This window comes from Pongo abelii, chromosome 19, assembly GCF_028885655.2.
Source record: "Pongo abelii isolate AG06213 chromosome 19, NHGRI_mPonAbe1-v2.0_pri, whole genome shotgun sequence".
NCBI lineage: Eukaryota > Metazoa > Chordata > Mammalia > Primates > Hominidae > Pongo > Pongo abelii.
The window spans coordinates 93,982,849-94,005,213 of NC_072004.2; the positions used below are offsets into that span (position 1 = coordinate 93,982,849).

General features: G+C 50.3%; 1 protein-coding gene across 1 annotated transcript in view; it reads right to left on the reverse strand.

The window, feature by feature from the left end:
• Positions 1–22,365, reverse strand: part of DNAH17 (dynein axonemal heavy chain 17) — a 156,276-nt gene that overhangs the window by 126,793 nt on the left and 7,118 nt on the right. Inside the window, exons 7-16 of the mRNA XM_063718301.1 lie at positions 22,013–22,138; positions 21,151–21,303; positions 20,940–21,026; positions 18,776–18,943; positions 18,400–18,516; positions 13,612–13,877; positions 12,635–12,830; positions 10,071–10,217; positions 4,312–4,420; positions 3,147–3,250 (exon numbers count right to left, since the gene is read on the reverse strand). Coding sequence (XP_063574371.1) covers positions 3,147–3,250; positions 4,312–4,420; positions 10,071–10,217; positions 12,635–12,830; positions 13,612–13,877; positions 18,400–18,516; positions 18,776–18,943; positions 20,940–21,026; positions 21,151–21,303; positions 22,013–22,138 — 1,473 coding nt within the window. The remainder of the gene's footprint in view (positions 1–3,146; positions 3,251–4,311; positions 4,421–10,070; positions 10,218–12,634; positions 12,831–13,611; positions 13,878–18,399; positions 18,517–18,775; positions 18,944–20,939; positions 21,027–21,150; positions 21,304–22,012; positions 22,139–22,365) is intronic.

Genomic DNA, 22,365 nt, shown 5'->3' on the forward strand with positions numbered 1-22,365 from the left:
TTTGTGGTTTAGTTAAAACTTCTGGTGCAAACAAGCTAGCTCAGGTAAAGGGGGGTTTACGTAAGACAGTGGGTCTCAGAGATGGAGAGAAAGTGCCGCCCTGGTCCTCTGATGGGCGGTGGGCAGCAGGCAAGCCGGGGCCTCAGGGGCAGCAGGAATCTCTGCAGGATCTGCCTCCAGAGTGGGCCTCTCCTGTCTCCTGCTCGCTCCCCACCGCCCAGAGCCTGCAGCCGACCCTCTGAGACCCTGCACCTGCTGCGGCCCCTGCTGAAGATTCGGAAGCCTGTGGGTTTGAAGGGCCTGGTTTCTGGATTTAACAGTTCAGTAGAGGAGAGAGAGAGAACAGCCACAGAGGAGGCTGCGTGAGCATTGCAGGCAACAGAAAGGACAGAAACCCCTCGGCGTGAAACAAAGTGAAGAGATTGAGAAGCCACACGTGCAGAGACAGACAAGAGACCTGGCCCCCAGACCTGAGACGCTGGGGAGATGGACTGTGTGCCAGAGCAGACAGGGAGGTGTGGGGAGGAGGAGGAGCGACGTCATGCCCCCGAGCTGGCAAGACAACACCGTCATCAGGCTGGAAGAATGTTATGACGTCCAGCAAACATTAACACAAAGAGGCACACGTCTGGACACTTTGGTGACATTTTCTGACCCTAAAGATAATGAAGAACTCTGCACGCCCCAGACAGAGAAGACAGGCTCGTGAAGGAAGGAGCTAGAGCATTGCCAGCCTGCCCAGCACCAAAACTGGGGCAGGGCTGGTAGGGGCTGAACTGTGCCCCCCAAAGCCATGTGTAGGGGCCCTGACACCCATACCTCGGAATGCAATGGCATTTGGAGATGAGAGCTTTAAAGAGGTGCTTAAGTTAACATGAGGTCATTAGCGTGGGCCCTCATCCAGCATGACCAGTGCCCTTATGAGACAAGGAGATGAGGACACAGACACACAGAGGGAGGACCCTGTGAAGCCACAGGGAGAAGACAGCATCTATAACTAAGCAGAAGCCAACCCTGCCGACACCTTAACCTTGGCCTTCCAGCCTCCAGAACTGTGAGAAGAGAAACGTCTGTTGTTGAAGCCGCCCAGACTGTGGCACTTTGTGATGGCGGCCCTAGCGAACACACACACAGCCGTTTCTAGAGCATTGAAAGAAAAGGACCGTATCAAAAAATCCCTGACCTGGACAAGGTCATTGTAGATGAGGTCAAAAGAAAGATATTTTTTGGACAAGGGAGGACTCAAAGGATGCTATCAATGAGCCCTTTCTGAGGAAACTGCTTGAGAAATTATTCCAGTCAACTGAAAATTGAATCAGAGCCAGGTGCAGTGGCTCATGCCTGTAATCCCAGCACTTTGGGAAGCTGAGACAGGCAGATCATTTGAGGTCAGGAGTTCAAGACCAGCCTGACCAACATGATGAAACCTCATCTCCACTAAAAATACAAAAAAAAAAAAAAAATAGCCGAGCATGGTGGTGCATGCCTGTAATCTCAGCTACTTGGGAGGCTGAGGCACGAGAATCACTTGAACCTGGGAGGCGGAGGATGCAGTGAGCCAAGATGGTGCCATTGCACTCCAGCCTGGATGACAGAGCAAGAACTCTGTCTTAAAAATAAAAGAAAACTGAATCAGGAAAAAAATAGTGGCGAGCAATGATTTCTGTCCACAATTTACTGGGTAAATCTAAGTGGATGATGAGGAAATGAACATGAACTATAAGAAGTTTCACACTGCGACAAGCCAAACGATTCTTGGACTAGGAGAGGTATGTTCCAATGAAGACATTAATGATGGCCCAGATCAGAAATTCTAAATGATTTCTACTCAAGGGTTTGTGGGGAGGTTGGGGAGGGAAGTGGTGTAGTGGAATGACATGTAATCTGAAGTCCAATTGTAGTGAGTGGTAAAACAGAGCAGGGTGGGTGGGGCATCATGATGATTTAATTTTGATATGTTGATAGAGAAATACAGCTTAAACATCATCATTTAAAAATGAAATAGAGTTGCCTAGGCTCAGAAGCTCACACCTGTAATCCTAGCACTGTGGGAGGCCAAGGCAGGCAAACTGCCTGAGCTCAGCAGTTCAAGACCAGCCTGGGCTACACAGTGGAACCGCATCTCTACTAAAAATACAAAAAAATTAGCTGAGCGTGGTGGCACACACCTGTAGTCCCAGCTACCGGGGAAGCTGAGACACAAGAGTCACTTGAACCCAGGAGGCAGAGGTTGCAGTGAGCTGAGATCACACCACTGCACTCCAGCTGCAACAGAGCGAAACTCTGTCTCAAAGAAAAAACAAAAAGAAAGAAAAGAAAAGAAAAGAAAAAAATAGAGTTGCAGAGTAGACATTGCAAATTAATGAGAGGAGACATTTCTTAAAACTTCATTTTGGGACCGGGCGTGGTGGCTCACGCTTGTAATCCCAGCACTTTGGGAGGCTGAGGCGGGCAGATCACCTGAAGTCAGGAGTTCAAGACCAGCCTGACCAACACAGAGAAACCCTGTCTCTACTAAAAACACAAAATTAGCTGGGCATGGTGGCGCATGCCTGTAATCCCAGCTACTTGGGAGGCTGAGGCAGGAGAATCGCTTGAACCCAGGAGGCGGAGGTTGCGGTGAGCTGAGATCACACCATTGCGCTCCAGCCTGGACTCGAAACTCCATCTCAAAAAACAAAAACAAAAAAACTTCCTTTTGGATATACTGCTGCAAGTGTTTTTGCACATTAGAGCATCAGTGACAGACCAGACCACCTAGAAGGCTAATGAAGGATTTCCCCAGTGCTCTGGAAGGAGCTTGAGTTAGAACTGTACTGCTTCTGTACTGAGCAATGGGCTCGTTCCCAGTGGGGGTGAGTCTTGGCAGATCTCTTTCCACCCCTTGCTACTGGCACTGGCCTGGCAGAGAGGGGGCCTTGCTGAGCTCAGCAGAATGGAGCAGAACTAAATTCCACAGAGCAACTGGGCTCTTTCTGCCCTGGGACCACTCTGATATCATCCTACCAGTGGAGAGCACTGCACGGCGGCTCCCACTGCACCCCACACATCACAGCACTTTCTATGGGCCTCTACGCAGGCCGGTTTGCCCCAGGGCAGCCCCAGGCCCCCACAAAGGCCCGCTCTGTGCTCTGTCCCTTGCTTACCTTCATAGCCTGGGAAATTCCTTCTATATTTTGTTTTGCCTTTTGCATCCTGTTCTGCAAGTTGTGCAGAATTTCTCGCACCTCTTGAATGTACTGAAACACACCTAAAATGGAAGCGTAACGGAATCTTACAAAATGAACAATTCAGGCCGGGCGTGGTGGCTCAAGCTTGTAATCTCAGCACTTTGGGAGTCCAAGGCAGGCGAATCATGAGGTCAGGAGTTCGAGACCAGCCTGGCCAACATGGTGAAACCCTGTCTCTACTAAAAATACAAAAAATTAGCTGGGCATAGCAGTGGACACCTGTAATCCCAGCTACTCAGGAGGCTGAGGCAGGAGAACAGCTTGAACCCGGGAGGCAGAGGTTGCAGTGAGCTGAGATTGTGCCATTGTACTCCAGCCCGGGTGACAGAGGGAGACCATCTCAGAAAAAAAAAAAAAAAAAAAACAATTCAGCAGGATGAAAACTTCTCTTGGGTTGGCTTAAACTCATCACTACGAGACAGCCCTGGGAAAATACCCTTCCTATTCTGGAACATGATTCCCAGAAGAAATCGTTGAGCGTTCTCTGAAATGAAATGCCAAGGAATCACAAATATAGTTTCCCTTTGGACATAGGGTTTGGAGAATATGTGGACCCTTCACCCCACGTAGGAGCCCCAGACTCCTCATGTTAAAGGGTTCCACCTCTGGGAGCATCAGAGATGGGGCCAGGGGGTCGAGGACCTTCTGCCTCGTCCAGTGGTGGAATGAAGGGAAGAAGGGGACTCGTGACTACACTTCTTTCTACTTTCCTGATGTCTGCCCTGAGTTAGCCAAGACGTGCACCGGCTCTGCTCACCAGCTGTGCATACTCTGTGCATGCTTGATAAACCAACAGTGGAAACCGGGCCTCCAGCAAGCCCCGTTTGGGAACCTTGCAAACCTCTTGGCAGTTCCCAGGGAGTCTTTGCCGGATTCCGTTCCTAAATGACACAGATGGGCTTTTTTTTTTTTTGGCCTGGGCAAGCAGGGAGAAGTAACTATCCTTTAGCCCCCTTGCAGTTAAAGCAGATCCATGCAGCCAGGAGGCAGAAGTGGCCACTGCAGTGGTGTTTGAGGACAGATGCTGGGCAGGGTGGACCCCCAAGTTTCACCCAAGGTTGGAGGAATGTGGCCTCTGTACCTTCGCCATTCCAGAATAATGTTGTTTCAGCGCTCAGTAACTTGACGTCGATTGCTTCCAGTTCTGACTTTATTAGTAGAAATTCTACTGCCTTCACTGAAGTCTTTATCTGCAAAACAGAGGGGACACGTTTTGTTCCGAATCCAACCAGATTTTACATTGTTCTCTGGTAAGGACTTTTATTTCTCAACACCAACTAATACGGTTTGGATCTGTGTCCCCACTCAGGTCTCATGTTGAATTGTAATCCCCAATGTTGGAGATGGGGCCTGGTGGGAGGTGACTGAATCATGGGGACAATGATCTCATGAATGGTTTAGCATCATCCCCTAGATGCCGTTCTTGGGATAGTGAACGAATTCTCGTGCAATCTGGTTTTTAAACAGGTGTAGCACCTCCCCCGCTTCTCTGTTGATCCTGGCTTGTGCCAAGTGGTATGCCTGCTTCTCCCCTTCATCTTCCACCATAATTCCAAGTTTCTTGAGGTCCCCTCAGAAACAGAAACCACTATGCTTCCTGTACAGCCTGCAGAGCCATGAGCTAATTAAACCTCTTTTCTTTATAAATTACCCAGTCTTAAGTTTTTTTGTTTTTGTTTGTTTTTTTGAGATGGAGTCTTACTCTGTTGCCCAGGCTGGAGTGCAGTGGTGTGATCTTGGCTCACTGCAACCTCCACCTCCTGGGTCCAAGTAATTCTCCTGCCTCAGCCTCCCCAGTAACTGGGACTACAGGCGCCCACCACCACACCCAGCTAATTTTTGTATTTTTCATAGACACAGGGGTTTCACTATGTTGGCCAGGCTGGTCTTGAACTTCTGACCTCAAGTGATCCACCCGCCTCGGCCTCCCCAAGTGCTAGGATTACAGGTGTCAAGTATTTCTTTATAGCAATATGATAATAGCCTACTATACCAACTGAGCCAATGATGATTAATGTTTTTTGTTTGGAAATCGTATTTCAGGACACTCCAACTTTTAGAATGACTTTTATCACCGAGGATTTATGTACACAGTTACTGTTTTTATGTTATAGTATTCCTCTTTCTAGCCCATACCATGGCTAATTAAGAATCAACTGTGTATAGGTTGGTACAAAAGTAATTGCCATCTTTGCCATTACTCTTAATACATAAATCGTTGGTATGTAATCCCAAACTTTTTGTATTTGATATCTTTTTATGATTCTAAGCCAAAGAAATACATGTGGATCACTGAGCATTTCTTGGCTCAGACCCTTTCCCCGGTCATAAATCTAAAGCTCAAAATCTTTTTTTCTATTTTTTAAAATATAGAGATGGGGTCTTGCTATGTTGCCCAGGCTGGTCTCAAACTCCTGAGCTCCAGCCATCTTCCCACCTCAGTCTCCCAAAGTGCTGGGATTACAGGTGTGAGCCACCGTGCCCAGCCCATTTTGGTACTTAATGTTTTTTTTTATTTTTAACTTTTTTTTGAGACAGAGTCTCACTCTGTCACCCAGGCTGGAGTGCAGTGGCACAACCTCTGCCACTCAGGTTCAAGCGGTTCTCCTGCCTCAGCCTCCCAAGTAGCTGGCATTACAGGCTAGCCTGACACCACGCCTGGCTAACTTTTGTAGTTTTAGAAGAGACGAGGTTTCATCATCTTGGTCAGGCTGGTCTTGAACTCCTGACCTCGTGACCTACCCACCTCAGCCTCCCAAAGTGCTGGGATTACAGGCGTTGAGCCACTGTGCCCAGCTCATTTTGGTACTTTAAATAGTGCACCCGCACCCATGCCTTCGAATGTTTTCCAACCATTAACTCTTAGGATAAGTGGGTAGGGCAGATAAATAGAGTGTAAGGGCTGTTACTGGCTGAAAACCAGACAGAAGTAAAGGATGCATCTACAGGATTACAAAGCAAGATGATGTGTAGCAGGATTCCATCCATCAGGGTTGGGTTGTTAAACAATGACAAGGACAGTGGTTTCTCCCCAATCGAGGAAACTCTGCTCTGAGACTACACTCTACGTGAGAGAACCTCAGAACACACCTCTTTAGTGTGCTCATGAGTAAATCACGATGCTCCTACCATACCTGGAGTCCAAAGGGGGATATCTTTAGACAGAATTTAACCAGCTAGAAAAAGTTGCTGTGTTTCTAATGAATGCACTGTGGACAAAAATATTAGGGCCCCTGGTAAACAGAATCCGGGGAGCCCTGCCGCGGCTGCCAGGGAGGGAAGGGCTCCTCTGTGTGAAGGCTGGGCTTCAGGTTTTGCCCACAACTTACACAGATCCTCAGGAGGGCAATGTATTGTCTCACTGTAAATAGCCCAGAAAAGTGCCTAATATTATGACTTTGTAATTGCCAGAGTGAACATGGCTGGTGGGGGTGAGATCCATTTAATCTACCCTGCTGATTATTTTTCCACAACCGATATTGGAAAGTCCATGTGAGGGCTTCTTCTCCGTCCCTTGGGGTCTGTCCCTTGCCTGGGCCTCTCAGGCCACCTGCTCCATTCCCCCTGCAGCCTGCGTTCCTGCTCACTCGTGGTGTCTCTGATCCTCCATGGCTGTAGTGTGGATGGGGCTGGGGCTGACTGTACGATTCCCTCCTGTACCCACCAGCATCGGACTGACACATCCTCTCTGGGACCCAATTCCAAATTCCCAGGATTCTAAGGAGAGGGAATCTTGTTGGCCCCTGTTGGATTAGATCTATAGAAGGCTAAATTGTGGCTCCCAAAGATGTCCACTTCCTAATCCCTGGAACCTGTGACCATAACCTAATATGGTAAAGAGAATTTGCAGGGGATGACTGCCTTAAGGATCTGGATGGGGGTTGCATATGTGGGTGGGCGGGATTGTCCAGGGAGGCCAAAGGCAATCTCAAGAATTCTTGTAAGAGGGAGGCGAGGCCAGGCGCGGTGGCTCACGCCTGTAATCCCAGCACTTTGGGAGGCCAAGGCAGGCAGATCACCTGAGGTCAGGAGTGCAAGACCAACTTGGCCAACATGGTGAAACCCCGTCTCTACTAAAAATACAAAACTTAGCTGGGCATGATGGTGGGAGCCTGTAATCCCAGCTATTTGGGAGACTGAGGCAGGAGAATCACTTGAACTTGGGAGGCGGAGGTTGCAGTGAGCCAAGATTGTGCCACTGCACTCCAGCCTAAGTGACAAGAGCAAGACTCTGTCACACACACACACACACACACACACACACACACACACACACACAGGGAGGCAAGGAGGTCAAAAGAGAAGGCATCAGTGTGACGACAGAAGCAGAAGTTGGAGTGATGTGCTTTGAACATGAAATCATGTGGCCATGAGGGTTAATCTGTCAACAGGACTGTGCCACGGGGTGCCGAGATTAAACAAGGTTTCTGAGGTGCATGTGAGGTTGTTTCTGGAAGAGATAAGCATTGGAATGGGTGGGCTCAGGAAAGCAGATAGCCCTCCCCAGTGTGGGTGGGTCTCATCCAATCATTGAGGGCCTGAATAGAACAAAAGGCAGAGGAAGGAGGAATTCACCCCTTGTTTCTGCCTCATGGCCTGAGCTGGGCCATCTCATCTTCTTCAGCCTTTGGACTGGGATTTACACCATCTGTTCCCCTGGTTGTCAGGCTTTGGACTCAGAGTAATACCACCTGCTTTCCTGAGTTTCCAACTTGCAGACAGCAGGCTGTAAGACTTCTTAACCTCCGTAATTGCATGAGGCAATTCCTCACAATAAATCTCCATATATACATGTCTATATCTCTATCTGTCTATCCATCCATCTCCATCCATCCATCTGTATCTATCCCCCATCTATAGCTATCTATCCATTCCTCCATCCATATAATCTATCCATCCATCTACCTGCTTTCCTATCTCTCTAGATAACGATCTATCTATCCATGCATCCATCCCTCCCTCCATCCTCCCATCTGTCTATCCCATTGGTTCTGTTTCTCTGGAGAACTCTGACTAATACAATGGCCATGAGGCCAGGAATGTGCAGCCTCTAGATGCTGGAAAAGACAAGGAGACAGACCATCCCCTTGAGCCTCCAGAAGGAGGCAGCCCAGCGGATGCGTTGACTCCAGCAGAATGAAACAGATTCAGGACTTCTGACCTCCAGAACTAGAAGGTAGGAAATATGTGCTGTTTAAAGCCACTCAGTTTGTGGTGATTTGTTACAGCAGCAACAGGAAATGAACAGTGTCCAGACTGGCCCCTTTCCGCCGTGGCTTGGGGTGGGGTCAAGGTTGTATGGTACAAATGGTCACCTTTCCCAGGACATATGAGTGGAGTCCATAAGAAAGGGTGTCTAGAAGGAGGACAAGCACAGTGACTGCTTGCTGAGCCCCACAGCCACGCTCTCCGGGCCCCTCGTGATTGCACAGGGATGTTTGTAGCAGATTTATTTGTAAAAGCGAAAACTGAAAACAACCCAAATGTCCATCAACAGAGGAATGGCTAATAGTGCTATATCCATGCAACACATTGCTACTCAGCAATAGACTCAAATTTAAAAAGAAGAAGAATGGTGCTACATGCAACAATGTAGACTAACTCAAAATAATTAATCGAGTGAAAGCAGACAGAGAAAACAGAACACGTATGATACCATTGCCCTCTGGTTCCCGACTCGGCTTCCAGGGCCTCGTACCAGGAAGGAGGTGCCCTCAACAAGCCCTGTGTTGCTGGATGGGACCGCCCCCCCACCTCCAACAATTACTGGGAAGTTTTTCCACAGTCAACCTCTTTTGATTACTGTGTCAGGTCCCTAGATCAGATGGACGCCAGGAATCAAGGCCAAAAAGGAGTTCTTGAACCAAAGAGCTGAGCGGGGACCGCCACCTCCCAGCCCCTCACACACAGCTTCCTCATGATAATCCTGCTCTGGGTTCCAGGAAATGCCCATCCAGTCCTCCTCACATTAACGGAAGTAATGGAAGCCATGTTGAGTGACTTTAATATTATCCAAAATATATTCAGGACGGTAAATGGATCTATAAAGAATCATGTAATTGGCCAGGCTTGGAGGCTTATGCCTGTAATCCCAACACTTTGTGAGGCAGAGGCGGGCAAATCACCTAAGGTCAAGAGTTCGAGACTGGCCTGGCCAACATGGTGAAACCCTGTCTCTACTAAAAATACAAAAATTATTTGTATTTTTACTACCACCAGCTGGGTGTGGTGGTACATGCCTATACTCCCAGCTCCTCAGGAGGCTGAGCCAGGAGAATCGCTTGAACTTGGAAGGCAGAGGTTACAGTGAGCCGAGATTGTGCCACTGCACTCCAGCCTGGGTGACAGAGTGAGACTGTCTCCAAAAAAAAAAAAAAAAAAAAAAAAAAAAAGTAACGTAAGCCAAAGCCCAGTGGGAATAAGATATTCATCACCAGCTGTTCTGAGTCATCACTATCTTTGCTGCTGCTATTTGCATGAATAATGAAGACTAGCTTGAACCATGTCTAAATATTAAAATACACACTAATTTAATTCTGTTCCACTTGGAGATCTTACACCAGCAGTTGTTGGGTGACAACAAATGCTGGTGTAAGATCTCCAAGTGGAACAGAACAGGATGGCAGGACAGAGATCTCTGACTCCCTAGTCACGAATTTATCCCAAGCACATACACATAATAGGTACTCAGTAAATATGCAGTGAATGAAAGAATGAATTTGAGTGAATGGGAAGATTTCCCAGGAAGAGCCACACCTCTGAAACACACAAACTGCAACTTGACAAAAAACAAAAACAAAACAAAGCTGCATCAGGAATAGTGCCAACTCACCAACTCACCTCATTATACCAGCCAACGATGAGCTCCAGGTTGCCCACAAACTTCCGGAAAGTTTCGTTCTCTGAGAACAGACTCTCTGCACTGTCTGGAATCTCTTTCTGTTGCTGGAAATTCAAATACTTGACTTCTCTCAGAACTGCCACCAACTAAACGACAAATGAAGATCAAAGAACACGTCAGCAGGTCACGTCAACAGTACAGTGTTCAAGCAACAGAAATGAGCATCTGCCCTGGGATGTTTTGACAGCCGGGGAGAATCTCAAAGTTGGTGGGAGGCAGTGTTTGCTGGCAGGACCAGGACGTTTTCACCCTGTTGGCTGATCCTGAGCCAGAAAGCACTGATATCATCCTTATGGGTGGATGACATCACCCTCATGGGTGGATGACATCATCATTGCAGGTGGATGACATCATTGTCATCACCATGGGTGGATGATGTCATCATTGTAGGTGGATGACATCATCATCACCATGGGTGGCTGACATCATCCTAATTTTCTTATCTCTGTCCTCTCCTACCTACTACCCGCAAGTGGTTTGGAGTAAGACTTCGGGTCTTCACTTGTGTCCTCCCTGGAATCTAACCTTCCCTTTTCTCTCTGCTTCCACCTGGTTATGACCCGAGATCAACAACAGGGACATCCCTTCCAACAGTGCTTCTGTCCACAAAGCTATTCTCAAAGTTGAGATAACCTCCATATTGCTGAACTCACTGGTCACATCATGGGCTTCATCTCATGGGATCCCCCAGCAGCTAGCACTCTTTCCTCCTGGGCACACAGTGTCCTCCTGGCTTCCAGGACACTAGACATTCCTGGTCACCATTATTAGTCTCTTTTGATCATCTCAAGATGTCCATGATGGGGCGCCACAGACCTTGTTCCTTCTCAATTTACCCTCAGTTGAATGAGATGTGATGTCATCCAACGTCATAGCTGCCTGGACCAGCCAGCCCATTTGTCATCTCCACTGAATGAGGTAATGAGATGTCCAGTGCCGTGGCTACAAGTACCGTCTCTGTGTGGATGGCTCCCACATTTATGTCTCCAACCCCAGCCTCTCTCGTGACTTCCAGCCTTCTGTATCCACCCGCCTACTCAGCTCCTCTGTTTGGATGTCCAGGTGACATCTCACACCCAACAAGGCTAAAGCACAGCAGCCCATGCTCCCCTGTGGCCTCTGCCCCACCTGCCCTGTTCGCCGATGGCAATTCTACCCGTCTACTCACCTGACCCCAAAACATTGGGACTGACTCCCCTCCTTCCAATAACGCTCCATTTCCAACCTACTAGGAGTCTCCATGGCACTATGATCAAGTCCAGAAGCTCACCACCACCTTCACCGCTGCCACTCTGGTTCTAGCCACCACCTCCCAGCTGTCATCTCTTGCCTGGATTGTGGCAACAGGCTCCCAACTGATTTTCCTGCTCTTTCCTCCAGCCCCGGCTCCGTTCAATCTACGCACCTCACAGCGTGGAGAAGGGTCTTTTACAACTAGAAATCTAATCGCAGCACACCTCTGTCTGACACCCTGCAGGGGCTGCCATCTTGCTCAAACCAAACTCCAAGTCCCTCTGTGGTCATGGGGCCCTTCCTCGTCACCTCTCACCACTTCTCCTAGGACCTTCCCCTTTGCCCATTCCCCCGCCCCACTGGCCTCCTTGCTGCTCCTGGACTGCACCAGGCTCTCGGGCACCTCCTGACCTTTACTTTAGCTGCGTGCTCTGCTGCAAGGCTGTCCCCTCCATCTCTGCTCAGCGGCTCTCTGACCTCCCACAAGTCTCTGCTCACATCTAAAATTGCACCTGCCCCTTCTACCAGCTCTATTGATCTTCTTAACCTACCCTTCCTGCTCTTCCTTCTGTGGAACCTGTTGCACCTTCTACCGTATCATACGATTGACTCCCTCGTGAATGCGAACTCATCATCCTCCCCACCCTCCTGCCTGGAGGTCGGCTCCAGGAGGGCAGGACAGACAGCTCTCTGTTTGGCTCACTAATTTATCCCAAGTACATAGACGTAGTAGGTGCTCAGTAAGTATTCGGTGAACGAAAGAATGAATGTTAATGAGTGGGAAGATTTCCGAGGAGGAGCCGCATCTCTGGTTTCCCTGCCTTCCCACGTGCAGATTGGGCAGCTCTGGGGCTGTGCTTGTAGGAATTTGGTTCCATCCTCCGTTCTGGACTTTCCGGGTTTTAGCCACAGAACCCACATCCCAGAGCCCACAAGTGTGAATTCTCCCCAGCGTGCCTGCCTTGACCAGACAACGCATTTGTCTAGATTCGGCAAAGACATTTTTTTCCCCAAATGTCAAGTTTCAAATTGACATTTCTTCTTGGGATCACATGAACGCTTTCAAGAAGATACTCATTGAAGCTATTGTCAAAGTTGCTTCTGCTTTCCCTCATGTCTTAAATATATCCTAGACACACTTAAAAAGTAAAGCTTTAGGCTAACTGTGATATAAACATCGACCTCCATAAATCCGTGCTGAGGGAACCTTGGCAGGTCCTCCCCCCGCTCCCAAGGAGCCTTTGACGCGGTCCCCACTCCTGGCACCCACCGCTTTGCTGAAGTTGACATGGATGAGGTTGCTGGTGGCGTCCCGCAGAATCAGCGGCTGCCCCAGGTTAAAATGGCAGTCCTGGTCCACGCCCGCCACCCACTGCTGGTAGATCTTCTCGCGGTGGCACCTCAGCAGCTCCATCATCTCGTCATACTTCTGATAAATCAGCTTGGCCTCCGCTCCAGACATGACCCTGGAATCAGAGTGGGAAGGCAAGGCCCCACTGGATATCTCCTGTGGGGTCTCTTCGGCACGTCCCATTGTTGCTGCCCCATCTGGGGTGCCGAAGCGACCAGCCACCCATTTACTTGAGGCTCACAGACTGAATATGCAAACGAGCAGTGGCCAGACCAAAAGTTCAAATGGAACTCTGACCTGCAGTCTGCAGCCACCAGCCCAGGAGGCCAAAATAGAACCCACGCAGCAACTGGCTCCCGACCGCCAGGAATGACTGCCAGCCCCTCTCCAACCTTCCTTCTCCCTTTCAACCTGGGGCCAACCAGATGAAAGCAAATATGCCCCCCAAACGACCACATAAAAGGCCCCTCTCCTGGTCAGCTGCACCAGCCTCCCCAGGCCAAGCTGGGGCTCCCCTGCAGCCGTGCCTGCGTCCACCATGAAGCCTCCCCGGCCCCTGGCTGTCCCAGAGACTCGGCCAAGTGCACACAACAGTGGCTAGGCCAACTGCATACACAGCCTCTTCCTGTTCCTGCCTGGGTGGTCTTCATGTCTACTAGGCTGGTGGGCAAGGGTGGGGACCAGCCAGATTCCCCCCGAGCACTCCCACCGAGAAGGCGATCGGGGAGGAGGGAGGACCAAACGGGGTCTCCTTCTGGGCTTTTGCTCTGGGAGGTAACAGTCTGGTCGACAGGAGGGGTGGTCCCGCTCAGGGTTGGGACAGTCCCTCTGGCTCTCCCGCGCCATGGAGGCGGGGTGCCTGCCCCTGCCTGCCCCTGGCCAGGGCTGTGACTCACGGGTGTTCGATGTGCTTCAGGTGTTTCATGGACACCTCCAGCCTCTCCTGCATCTCCAGGCCCCACTCGAGCTGCCCGGCCACGGGAGGCATGTTTTTGTGGATCAGGGGGATGTTCCCCTCCTCGGAGGCCGCCATCTGGGCATCGTACAAGATCTTAGCATTGTCTAGCTCAGCGTCAAACAGCTCCAGCATGACTGAATACCTGGGCGCCACCTCGGCAAGAATCAGGGGCCGCTCCATGAGGCCCCCACACATGTACAGGAGCTGAGGAGAAAGGAGAAGCGGGCCTCTTCGCCACAGTCCCCTCCCCTTCCCCAGCCTGTGGCTGTGGACAAAACGGGCAGGGCCAACCTTCAGGAGCGAGGGAATGTGTACCTTGCCAAAACAAAAGAATCCATCAGAACCTTTCTGTGTGTGTTAACTGGCTCAGTGGAAGCCTCTATGATTTTCGGTTGACTTAGGCCGAGTTCCCCAATACTTGGCTTGTAATCCCACAGTACAAATAAGTCCAAGGGCTACAAGAGTTTTTTCTAAGCCCAGGAAAAATGAGAATTCTGGTAAGGAAGATTTAAACAATTAAAAAATAGACTGAGCACCACGGCTCACACTTGTTATCCCAACACTTTGAGGGGCCGAGGTGGGAGGGTCACTTGAGCACAGGAGTTTGAGACCAGCCTGGGCAACATAGCAAAATCCTGTTTCCACAAAACAAACAAACAAAAACAAAGAATACATGAAACTAGCTGGGTCCAGTTTTTGTATTCTTTTGGGTATGCGCTTATAGTTCCAGCTACTCAGGAGGCTGAGATGGGAGGATTACTTGAGCCCCAGAGGTCAAGGCTGCAGTGAGCCAAGATTGCACCACTGCACCCCAGCCTGGGCAACAGAGTGAGACCCTGTCTCCAGAAAAAACAAACCCAAAACAACTCCAAGTAAACAATTTTAAAATAGCCATAATGTTGCATTTATATTCCTGGGCTTCTACTCCGATAAAGATAAATGGAGAAATGTTTTATCCACAAGAAGTATTCCTCTTAGGAAGAGCACTGCCGCTCTCAGGGGCAGCTGAGGCAAGAAAACCACCATCAGAAGATGTGTTTTGCTCTGCAAAAGCTCTGAGGGTCAGACCAAGTGGGTGGGGGACCAGAGAGAGGGAAGACGACCTCACACGAAACAGGGTCCCCCAGTGCTGGGTGTGAGTGGGAAATCCGAGAGAGTTTCCCGGGGCTGCCATAACCCACGCCCGGTGGGGCCAGACCTGCTGCGGTGAGCCTGAGTCTCAGACTTGCCCCAGACTTGGGTTTGAGAAAGGTGACCACTGTCCCTAGAAATGGCCGCGGGAGGAAAGACCAAAATATGACCGCGAAGAGAGGGAGAACTTTCAGGCCCCAAAAAGTACAGATTTCCCAAATGCAAGACTGTGGCTATTTTTAAGTTAATTGTGTTTTTCAAAATTGTTCAAATCTTCCTTACCCAAATTCTGATTTCTCCTGGGCTTAGAAAAAAATTGTCACCCTTGGACATATTTGTATTGTGGGTTGTACAAATGGAGCAGCCGTGGGCTCTCAGGCAGACACGGAAACGCTGGTGTCCTGCCAGCTACCGCCTTCCTCCATGATCGCCTGCTGACGTATGAGGTGACCAGTTTCATTTGTTCAAAGCACTGACATGGGGCAGTTGGAAAAAAAATGTTCCTCTTAATGGTTTATGACCATCCTGTCCTGGCATTTTTTTTTTTCTCTGTCTTCCCATTTCTGTCTCCTGCTTTTCATGTTTATATAGTTTTTGGCTTAATGACTTTTGGAAAGGAAGTGAGTTCTATTTTCTGCCAAGAGGAGATCATGTGGAAAATTGCTCTAGAACGTTCCTGGCTGCGTGTGAGTTGCTGATAATGAGAACTCACTCCAGAACAGGCAGGGGATGGAAGGCACAGAAGGGAGAGAAGCCCCAGGGCCCTATCCTATTTAGAGCACAGGGCTGTCAAACCAGGGGGAAAAGGTTCTTAGGTCAAAGAGAAACGCGAACAGATGGCGATGGAAACGGGTTACAAGAGTTATTTCTCCCCACCGCCTCCCCGCCCTTTTCTTTGTTTTAAATCGAGCATAAACACACGTGAAAATTTTTAAAAAGAGACTCTTTCTTTTAGAGCCCAAAAGCCCCTCTTGACCCTAACAGGTGCTGGGGGTGCAGGGGAAAGCCTGGGGTGGGGTGACTGCATTTGTTCCTCGCTGGCTCCATTCTGCAGAGGCCGAGTTGGGTTTCTTCCAGGACCTCCTGCTCCTCACAGGGTAGGGGCCTAGGGCTCCCTAGGGCTCACAAAGTGGAACTCGCCAACCCAGCTCCCTCCCCACTGCTGGATCCCCTAGTGAACCCTGGTGGAAGTTCAGTCCAGATCCATACACTGGTCCTTATCTGCTCTTCCCCTTGTGCCAAACTAGATGCAGGGGACGGAATCTCCATGTTGGGGACAGCGAGACTCTGGGGACTCGTCTGGCCCTGGCCAGGTGGCCAGTTACTTAATTTTTCAGGTTTTCCTTGTTGGAACAGCAGCAGGGAGTCACAGCACCTCCCCGTGGAGCCGGTGTTAGGGGTGCAGGAGCCGCCAAAACCAGCTGCCTGCCTGCCTGCCCAGCCCATGCGCCTGTGCCCCATCTTTAATTTTGGAGACCCAAAAGTGAGGTTTCCAAATGAAAGAATTGGCTCCAGTGGGACCCTTCTGCGCTGGGGCAATCCTGACGCTTTTGTGTTATCCTTCAGGGGCTCCACGTGGAAGGCTTATGCTACAGCGAAACTACCTCCCCACAACATCCAGAACAACCAGCCTCCCTTGGCAAGAGCCAGTTCTGCACCACAGGAGATACTCAGAAGCGCCTGCCCTGTGCTAGGCTCAGTTCTAAGGAAACCCAAAGCCAGTGCCTGCCCTCAGGGAGTTTACCTTCTAGTCGGGAAGACAATGAACACACAGACATTAGTATACAACTGAATATGAGGGAGGGCCATTGCTGAGAAGGGAAGGCAGGCTGCTTCTGAAGGGACCAGCCCGGGGGCATTTGAGTGGAAGGAAGGAAGTGAGGACCCTGCAACTAGAGATGCAGCTACCTGGGGAAGAGCCTTCTGAGGAAGGGAACATTGCCAGATTATTTGCTTAGCCAAAGATTCTCATCAGGGTCTCCATCCTCCACCATCTCCCAGGGGATGTCTGATTACCCTAACCTGCCTCCAGCTAGAATCTTGAAGTTGGTTTAGCCAGAATCCCCCAACCCCTGATGTCTCCTCTAAGTAATTTTCCATCCACGGACCCCCACCCTGCTCCTTTGCTAGAAATTCCTACTTACCTGCGGTGTATTCAAAGTTGAGCTCCATCGCTCTCCCTATGCCTGTATCTATTGAGATGGTATAAATCATGAATAAGGTCTGAATCCAGTCAGCCTCATCTTGCTTTAGCAAGTATAACTGAATAATTTTTTCAACCACAACAAGGAGGTGCTGTATTAATTTGCATTCATTGATATTTTGCCTGGAACACCAACTCGATCCAAGACTTACTTGATCCTTAATTTGCGGAGCTTCAAATTCTCATGTATTTGCATTTTTGCAAGAGTGTTCAAAAGGGCCAAGGAACATCCTGACGTTTGTGGGGGAGAGATCTTTGTCCTTAGCCATCTCAGCCCTGACATCCTCCTGAAAGATGACCACCAGCCCAGGCTGCCCAGGCCAACCCGATTGCCTTCACAGTCATGGGAGCTGGTCTGGCTAAACGGTTCGGGTCAGGGGCCCTGGAAGCAGTCAAGCCCAGAACTCATGGGCCTGGGCAACATAGCAAAACCTTGTCTCTACAGAAACAAAAAGTAGGCCAGGCGTGGTAGCTCACGCCTGTAATCCCAACACTTTGGGAGGCTGAGGTGGGCGGATCACCTGAGGTCAGGAGTTCGAGACCAGCCCAACATGGCAAAACCCCATCTCTAGCAAAAATAGAAAAATTAGCCAGGTGTGGTGGCGTGTGCCTATAATTCCAGCTACTAGGGAGGCTGAGGCAGGAGAATCGCTTGAACCCGGGAGGCAGAGGTTGCAGTGTGCTGGGAGTGTGCCACTACACTCCAGCCTGGGCAACAAGAACAAGACTCCATCTCAAAAAACAAACAAACAAAAACAAAACAAAAAACAAACAAACCCCTTAAAACTAAAAATAAATAGAGACCCTAGAGACCTCCCTTGCCCCTTCTGCCATGTAAGGACCAAATGAAAAGATGGCCATCTAGGAACGGAAGTACACCATCACCAGACACTGAGTCTGCTGGACCTCCCAGCCTCCAGAACTGAGAGAAATGAAATGTTTGTTGTTTAAGCCACCTGGTCTACAGCGATTTGTTATAGTGGCCTGCATGCACGAAGGCACTGTATAAATTCAGCTCAGTGGGCCAAAATCTGCATGAATTTTATTTTTACGCCAACTTTACCTAACTTTCACTCCTTTTGAGTAGTGGGAAAACTGAATCAAGAATAAATGGTCCCCTTTTTTCTGAGTGAGCATAAGAAGTATCAGTAAAATAATGCCATCTCACACTCACTTCCTCCTCTTCCTCTAAGATGCGGCAGTAAGAACCACCAGGAGCTACACTGGGTGTTCACAGCTGACTGACTCTGAGGCACAGGAGAAAGGGCCCTCCCTCCCTGGACATCAGCTCTACATGGAGAGGATGAAATGGTCTCCAAGATCGTTCTTGATGTGAATCCACCACCACGGTGCCAGGCTTCAGATCCGCCTGCGTCTCCACTGCATGCTTACCTTTGCAGAGGACTCGATACAGCTGCAGTCATCAAATCCTTGGCAAAAGATCGTGGCCAGCCTCCTATCCAGGTCTTGGATTTTGATCTCAAAATCAGCATAATCACGGTCAAAATTCTAAAAGCAAATGGAAATGTCAACCTTGTAATCAGCGTGGAAAGCAAGCCAAGGGCACCCTCTCCAGCCCCTGCCCTGCTGAGAGGACTTGGGACTGAGGTGCAGCTGAATGTGCTGTTGTGGGGACTGCTCTACACAGTTTTCAAAGTGTTGGGATCGCCCAGCACCTGCTTCCTCTGTGTGCCCTCCCATCACTCCCCTAAGCTGCTGGTGCTGTTCTCACCGAGTCCAGTTCATCCAACCCTGCCCGAGGACCTACCGAGTCTCCAGGGTCCAAGGGATCATATTTGCAGTCAGCAAAAACCTTCACCAGCTCAAAGACCTCATCATAGATACGGGTCACCAGGCTCCCGAGGAGGTTCCCACGCACGCCCCCAAGCTCGATTTTCTCCAGCTTCAGAAACTCAATCGCCGTTTTGTAGAGTTCCTAGTGGAGGAGAAAAACACAGTCAATTCATCTTCACAACCAGTTATCTTCACGGGTCCAGTTACAAAACTAGCTCTGACCCCAGGCAGGAGGAGCTGGAGAGCAAAATGTCCCCAGGAGACACCAACTGTGGGAGTGGGAGGACACCCTCTGTGTCTGTGCTGTTAAGCAAATGTTCCATCCCCTGCAGAAAGGGGGGATGGAAGGAAGGGCTCTGTGAATTATCTATGAGGTGTGAATAAGGAGGAGCTGGAGAGGATAAAGTTTGGGATCCCGTCCTGACCCTAGACTGGCCAAAACCGTATCTCTAAATAAATCACACTCTGCTGGGACCTCCGTTTTCTCCGCTGTGGGAAGCGGTTGGAATGGTGCTGAAGATTTCTGATGCTCTTGCTAACTTTAAATTCCCCGCTACCTGGAAGACCACCCTATGCAGAGTGCCGTGTCCTGAAGGTGATCCAAGAGGAAAGCGGCTGGAATGCCTGGATGGACACATGTGTAGAAAATTCTGCTTCCTCACAGGAGTGGCTCATGCCTCCTCTCCCTGAAGCGCCCCCCTGACTATTTTGGCCCATAGCAATGCATCCTTCCCAGGGGCCCGGTCTCCCATCTGCGCCGCTTGTGTTTCCTTTAGTCACATTCAGGCCCATTCCATTAGCTGGTTCTGTGTGTGCAGTTCTTGTTTCCCAAATGAGGTCTCCAAGGCTCCCCGGATGCTCTTCTGTGCCCCTGCACGTACCAGGCACAGTGCAGGCAGAGTTTAGACTGGAGATCTTCCTGTGGACTTGACCTCACTCCCCTAAACTGATGCTGAGGTTGGTGCTAATCTCCCAAGTCCAGGAAGCATCAGGCCACGCACCAACACCACCCCGAGGAGACAGGCACCGAGGGCCGGGAGCTCTTGGCTCTTCCACTCAACGCGGAGGACACAGACAAGCTGGCATGGCCTGTTGTCAGGGGGTGACAGCAAAGCCATTTCCTCCACCTCCAAATCCCCTCCTGCCCAGAATCTTCCTTCTGATTCAGAATCAGTCATGTGGAAACCAGAGCTCCTTGGCCAGAAGTGTGACTGCAACCCTCCTCCACATTCTTGGTCTGGGAGATTTCAGGCACGAGTCCGCGCTCTGTGACTGCAATTTTGAACTCCTGAGCGGGCCTCCCTCCTCTGCCCCCCAGGAGGTGTAGATGAGAACTGGACAAGCCTCTCCCAAGCCGCTGACAATGGTGTCCTCCCTAAAGTCAATGCTTTACAGTTACAGGATGGTTTTCCCCCTTTTTAAGGATGTGAGTTATACAGTTATATATGCACAAAGTTTTTAAAAATTACACCATGCAGAAGATACAAAAGGCAAAACTTTCTTGCCCTACCCCGTCTTGATCCCTCTCATCTCTTCTCTCCAGAGCTTCAGAGAAAACCGCCTTGACGCTTTTTTTTTTTGAAACAGGGTCTCACTTTGTCGCTCAGGCTGGACTGCAGTGGCGCAATCATGACTCACCACAGCCTCAAACTTCTAAGCTCAAGTGATCCTCCCTCCTCGGCCTGCCAGAGTTCTGGGATTACAGGTGTGAGCCACTGGGCTGGGCCATGCACCATTTTTTAAGTTTTTATCTGCTGTGCGTCACTCCGTGTATCCACACGGTGCTTGCGCCGGGGCCTTCCTAAGTCTCCATTTGTAATGATTGAGTCCCACTAAGTGACTGCTCTTGGCCCCCAGGCGTCCTGAACGTGGTGGTTTATCAGTAACCTGCTCATGACAGAATGCACGAGATAAGGGGAGAAGCACCCGAAGTGGGTCATTTTTATTCTTGGCTAACAGCTCCAGCCATGGTGGATGCTGCTGCAAAGCCTTGGTTTCCCCATAACAGATGTTTGGGCCTGACTTATTTTCTGCCTGGGGGATTATTAGCAAGGGGGGTAGGGATGGATGCTGCAGGTGTCCTAGGGTAGAAGCAGTCTGGGAAGTGGAGGTCAAGATGCACCAAATTCTGTATTCACCTCAATGGTCTGGATGCGGCGGAAGAAGGAATTCATCCTGGAAAAGGCAAGAGAAGAAGGGAATTCCCAAGGCACGGGCTCTTTGTCCTTAGAGGAGAGAAAGAAAGGTGAGGCCGCGTTTGCTTCAAATGTCCCAAGTTTATCAAATATCGGGGCCCATATGAACTCACTCTTGTCTCGCCTTGGCCCTCGCCCTGCAAGGAAGGGGTACCTTAAAGAAAAGCTTCATGTTCACACAGCAGAAGTCATACGTCTGGTAGAGCTCCTTCAGCACGTTCACAGCCAGGGAGATGCTGCTCAGGACTTCCTCGATTTCGCCTTGCAGGCCCTTCAGCACCTCTTCCGGGCTCAGGAAGGTTCGCGTCTGGGCAAAAGAGAAGACAAACATCTAAAGCTCCGACAAGCCATTTGGGGTGATGTCCAGGCACGCCGCCTGCAGGACTTGTGATCTGTTCTGACATATGGATATCCGAAATAACCCCTCCTATCTGCCTGCTGCTGGGCCGTTTTTAGGGGACCGAGCTGCTTCCCCTCCTCGGCCCCTCATCCTTTGCCAAGGCTGCAGCATAAATGGGTGGGGGTCGCAGGTGATGAGAGGCCCTCCAGGGACAGGGGAGCCCGGTGCCCTTCTGGTCCTGCAGACGGGGCCACAGCATGGTTTTAATATATAGGTGGCCCAGGGATACAGCCCTTCAGTTCGAATGCCATGGCTGGCTTGCAGGTGCTTATGAATGGGAAGAAGGAAAAGAAGTCTCTGCTAAGGGAGACGGAAGGTGGTTTGATGTGGGATTAGAGAAACCTACAAAGCACTAGATGGGTCTCGGGGTGCGGGGACTCTCAGGGCAGACCTCCTGCTCCGTCCCCGTCTTCCCTTTCTTCTCCCTCAGTACCCTCCCCTAGAAGAACTCTAGGTAGCCTCAAGGAGGGCTCCATCTCAGCTCGGGGCCTGAAAAGGCTTGTGCTGACATCTTGGCCTGCTTTCAAACTGCTGGAGAACACGGGCAGCAGGAAAACAGTGAACTGGGGAGGGGACCCAGCCAGGAGGGGTGGAAGGGGACCCAGGGGCGGGTTACCATCTCGATGATTTGGTTGCAGAACTCCTGCAGGATGACGATGATCCTGGCAGGTGTGTTATAGTACTCAGAGGTGGCCCAGATGAAGCAGATGGTGTCCAGCACCTTGGCAATGAAGGTGGGGAGCTGGGGGGAGACAGGCCCAGGTGCACTGGAGGGGACTGGCTGCTGCAACTTATCCCAGCGTCCCAGCCCTTCCCTTCCCATGGCTGTCACTGGGCATCCAGCAGAGGGTTCCCAAAGAGGAGGGGAGAGGCAACTCCCTAGGCCCACACATCTGATGACAGCCAAGAAACCCACGGCCCCACATGCCTTGAAGAAACAAGACCCAGGCTGGGTGTGGTGGCTCACAC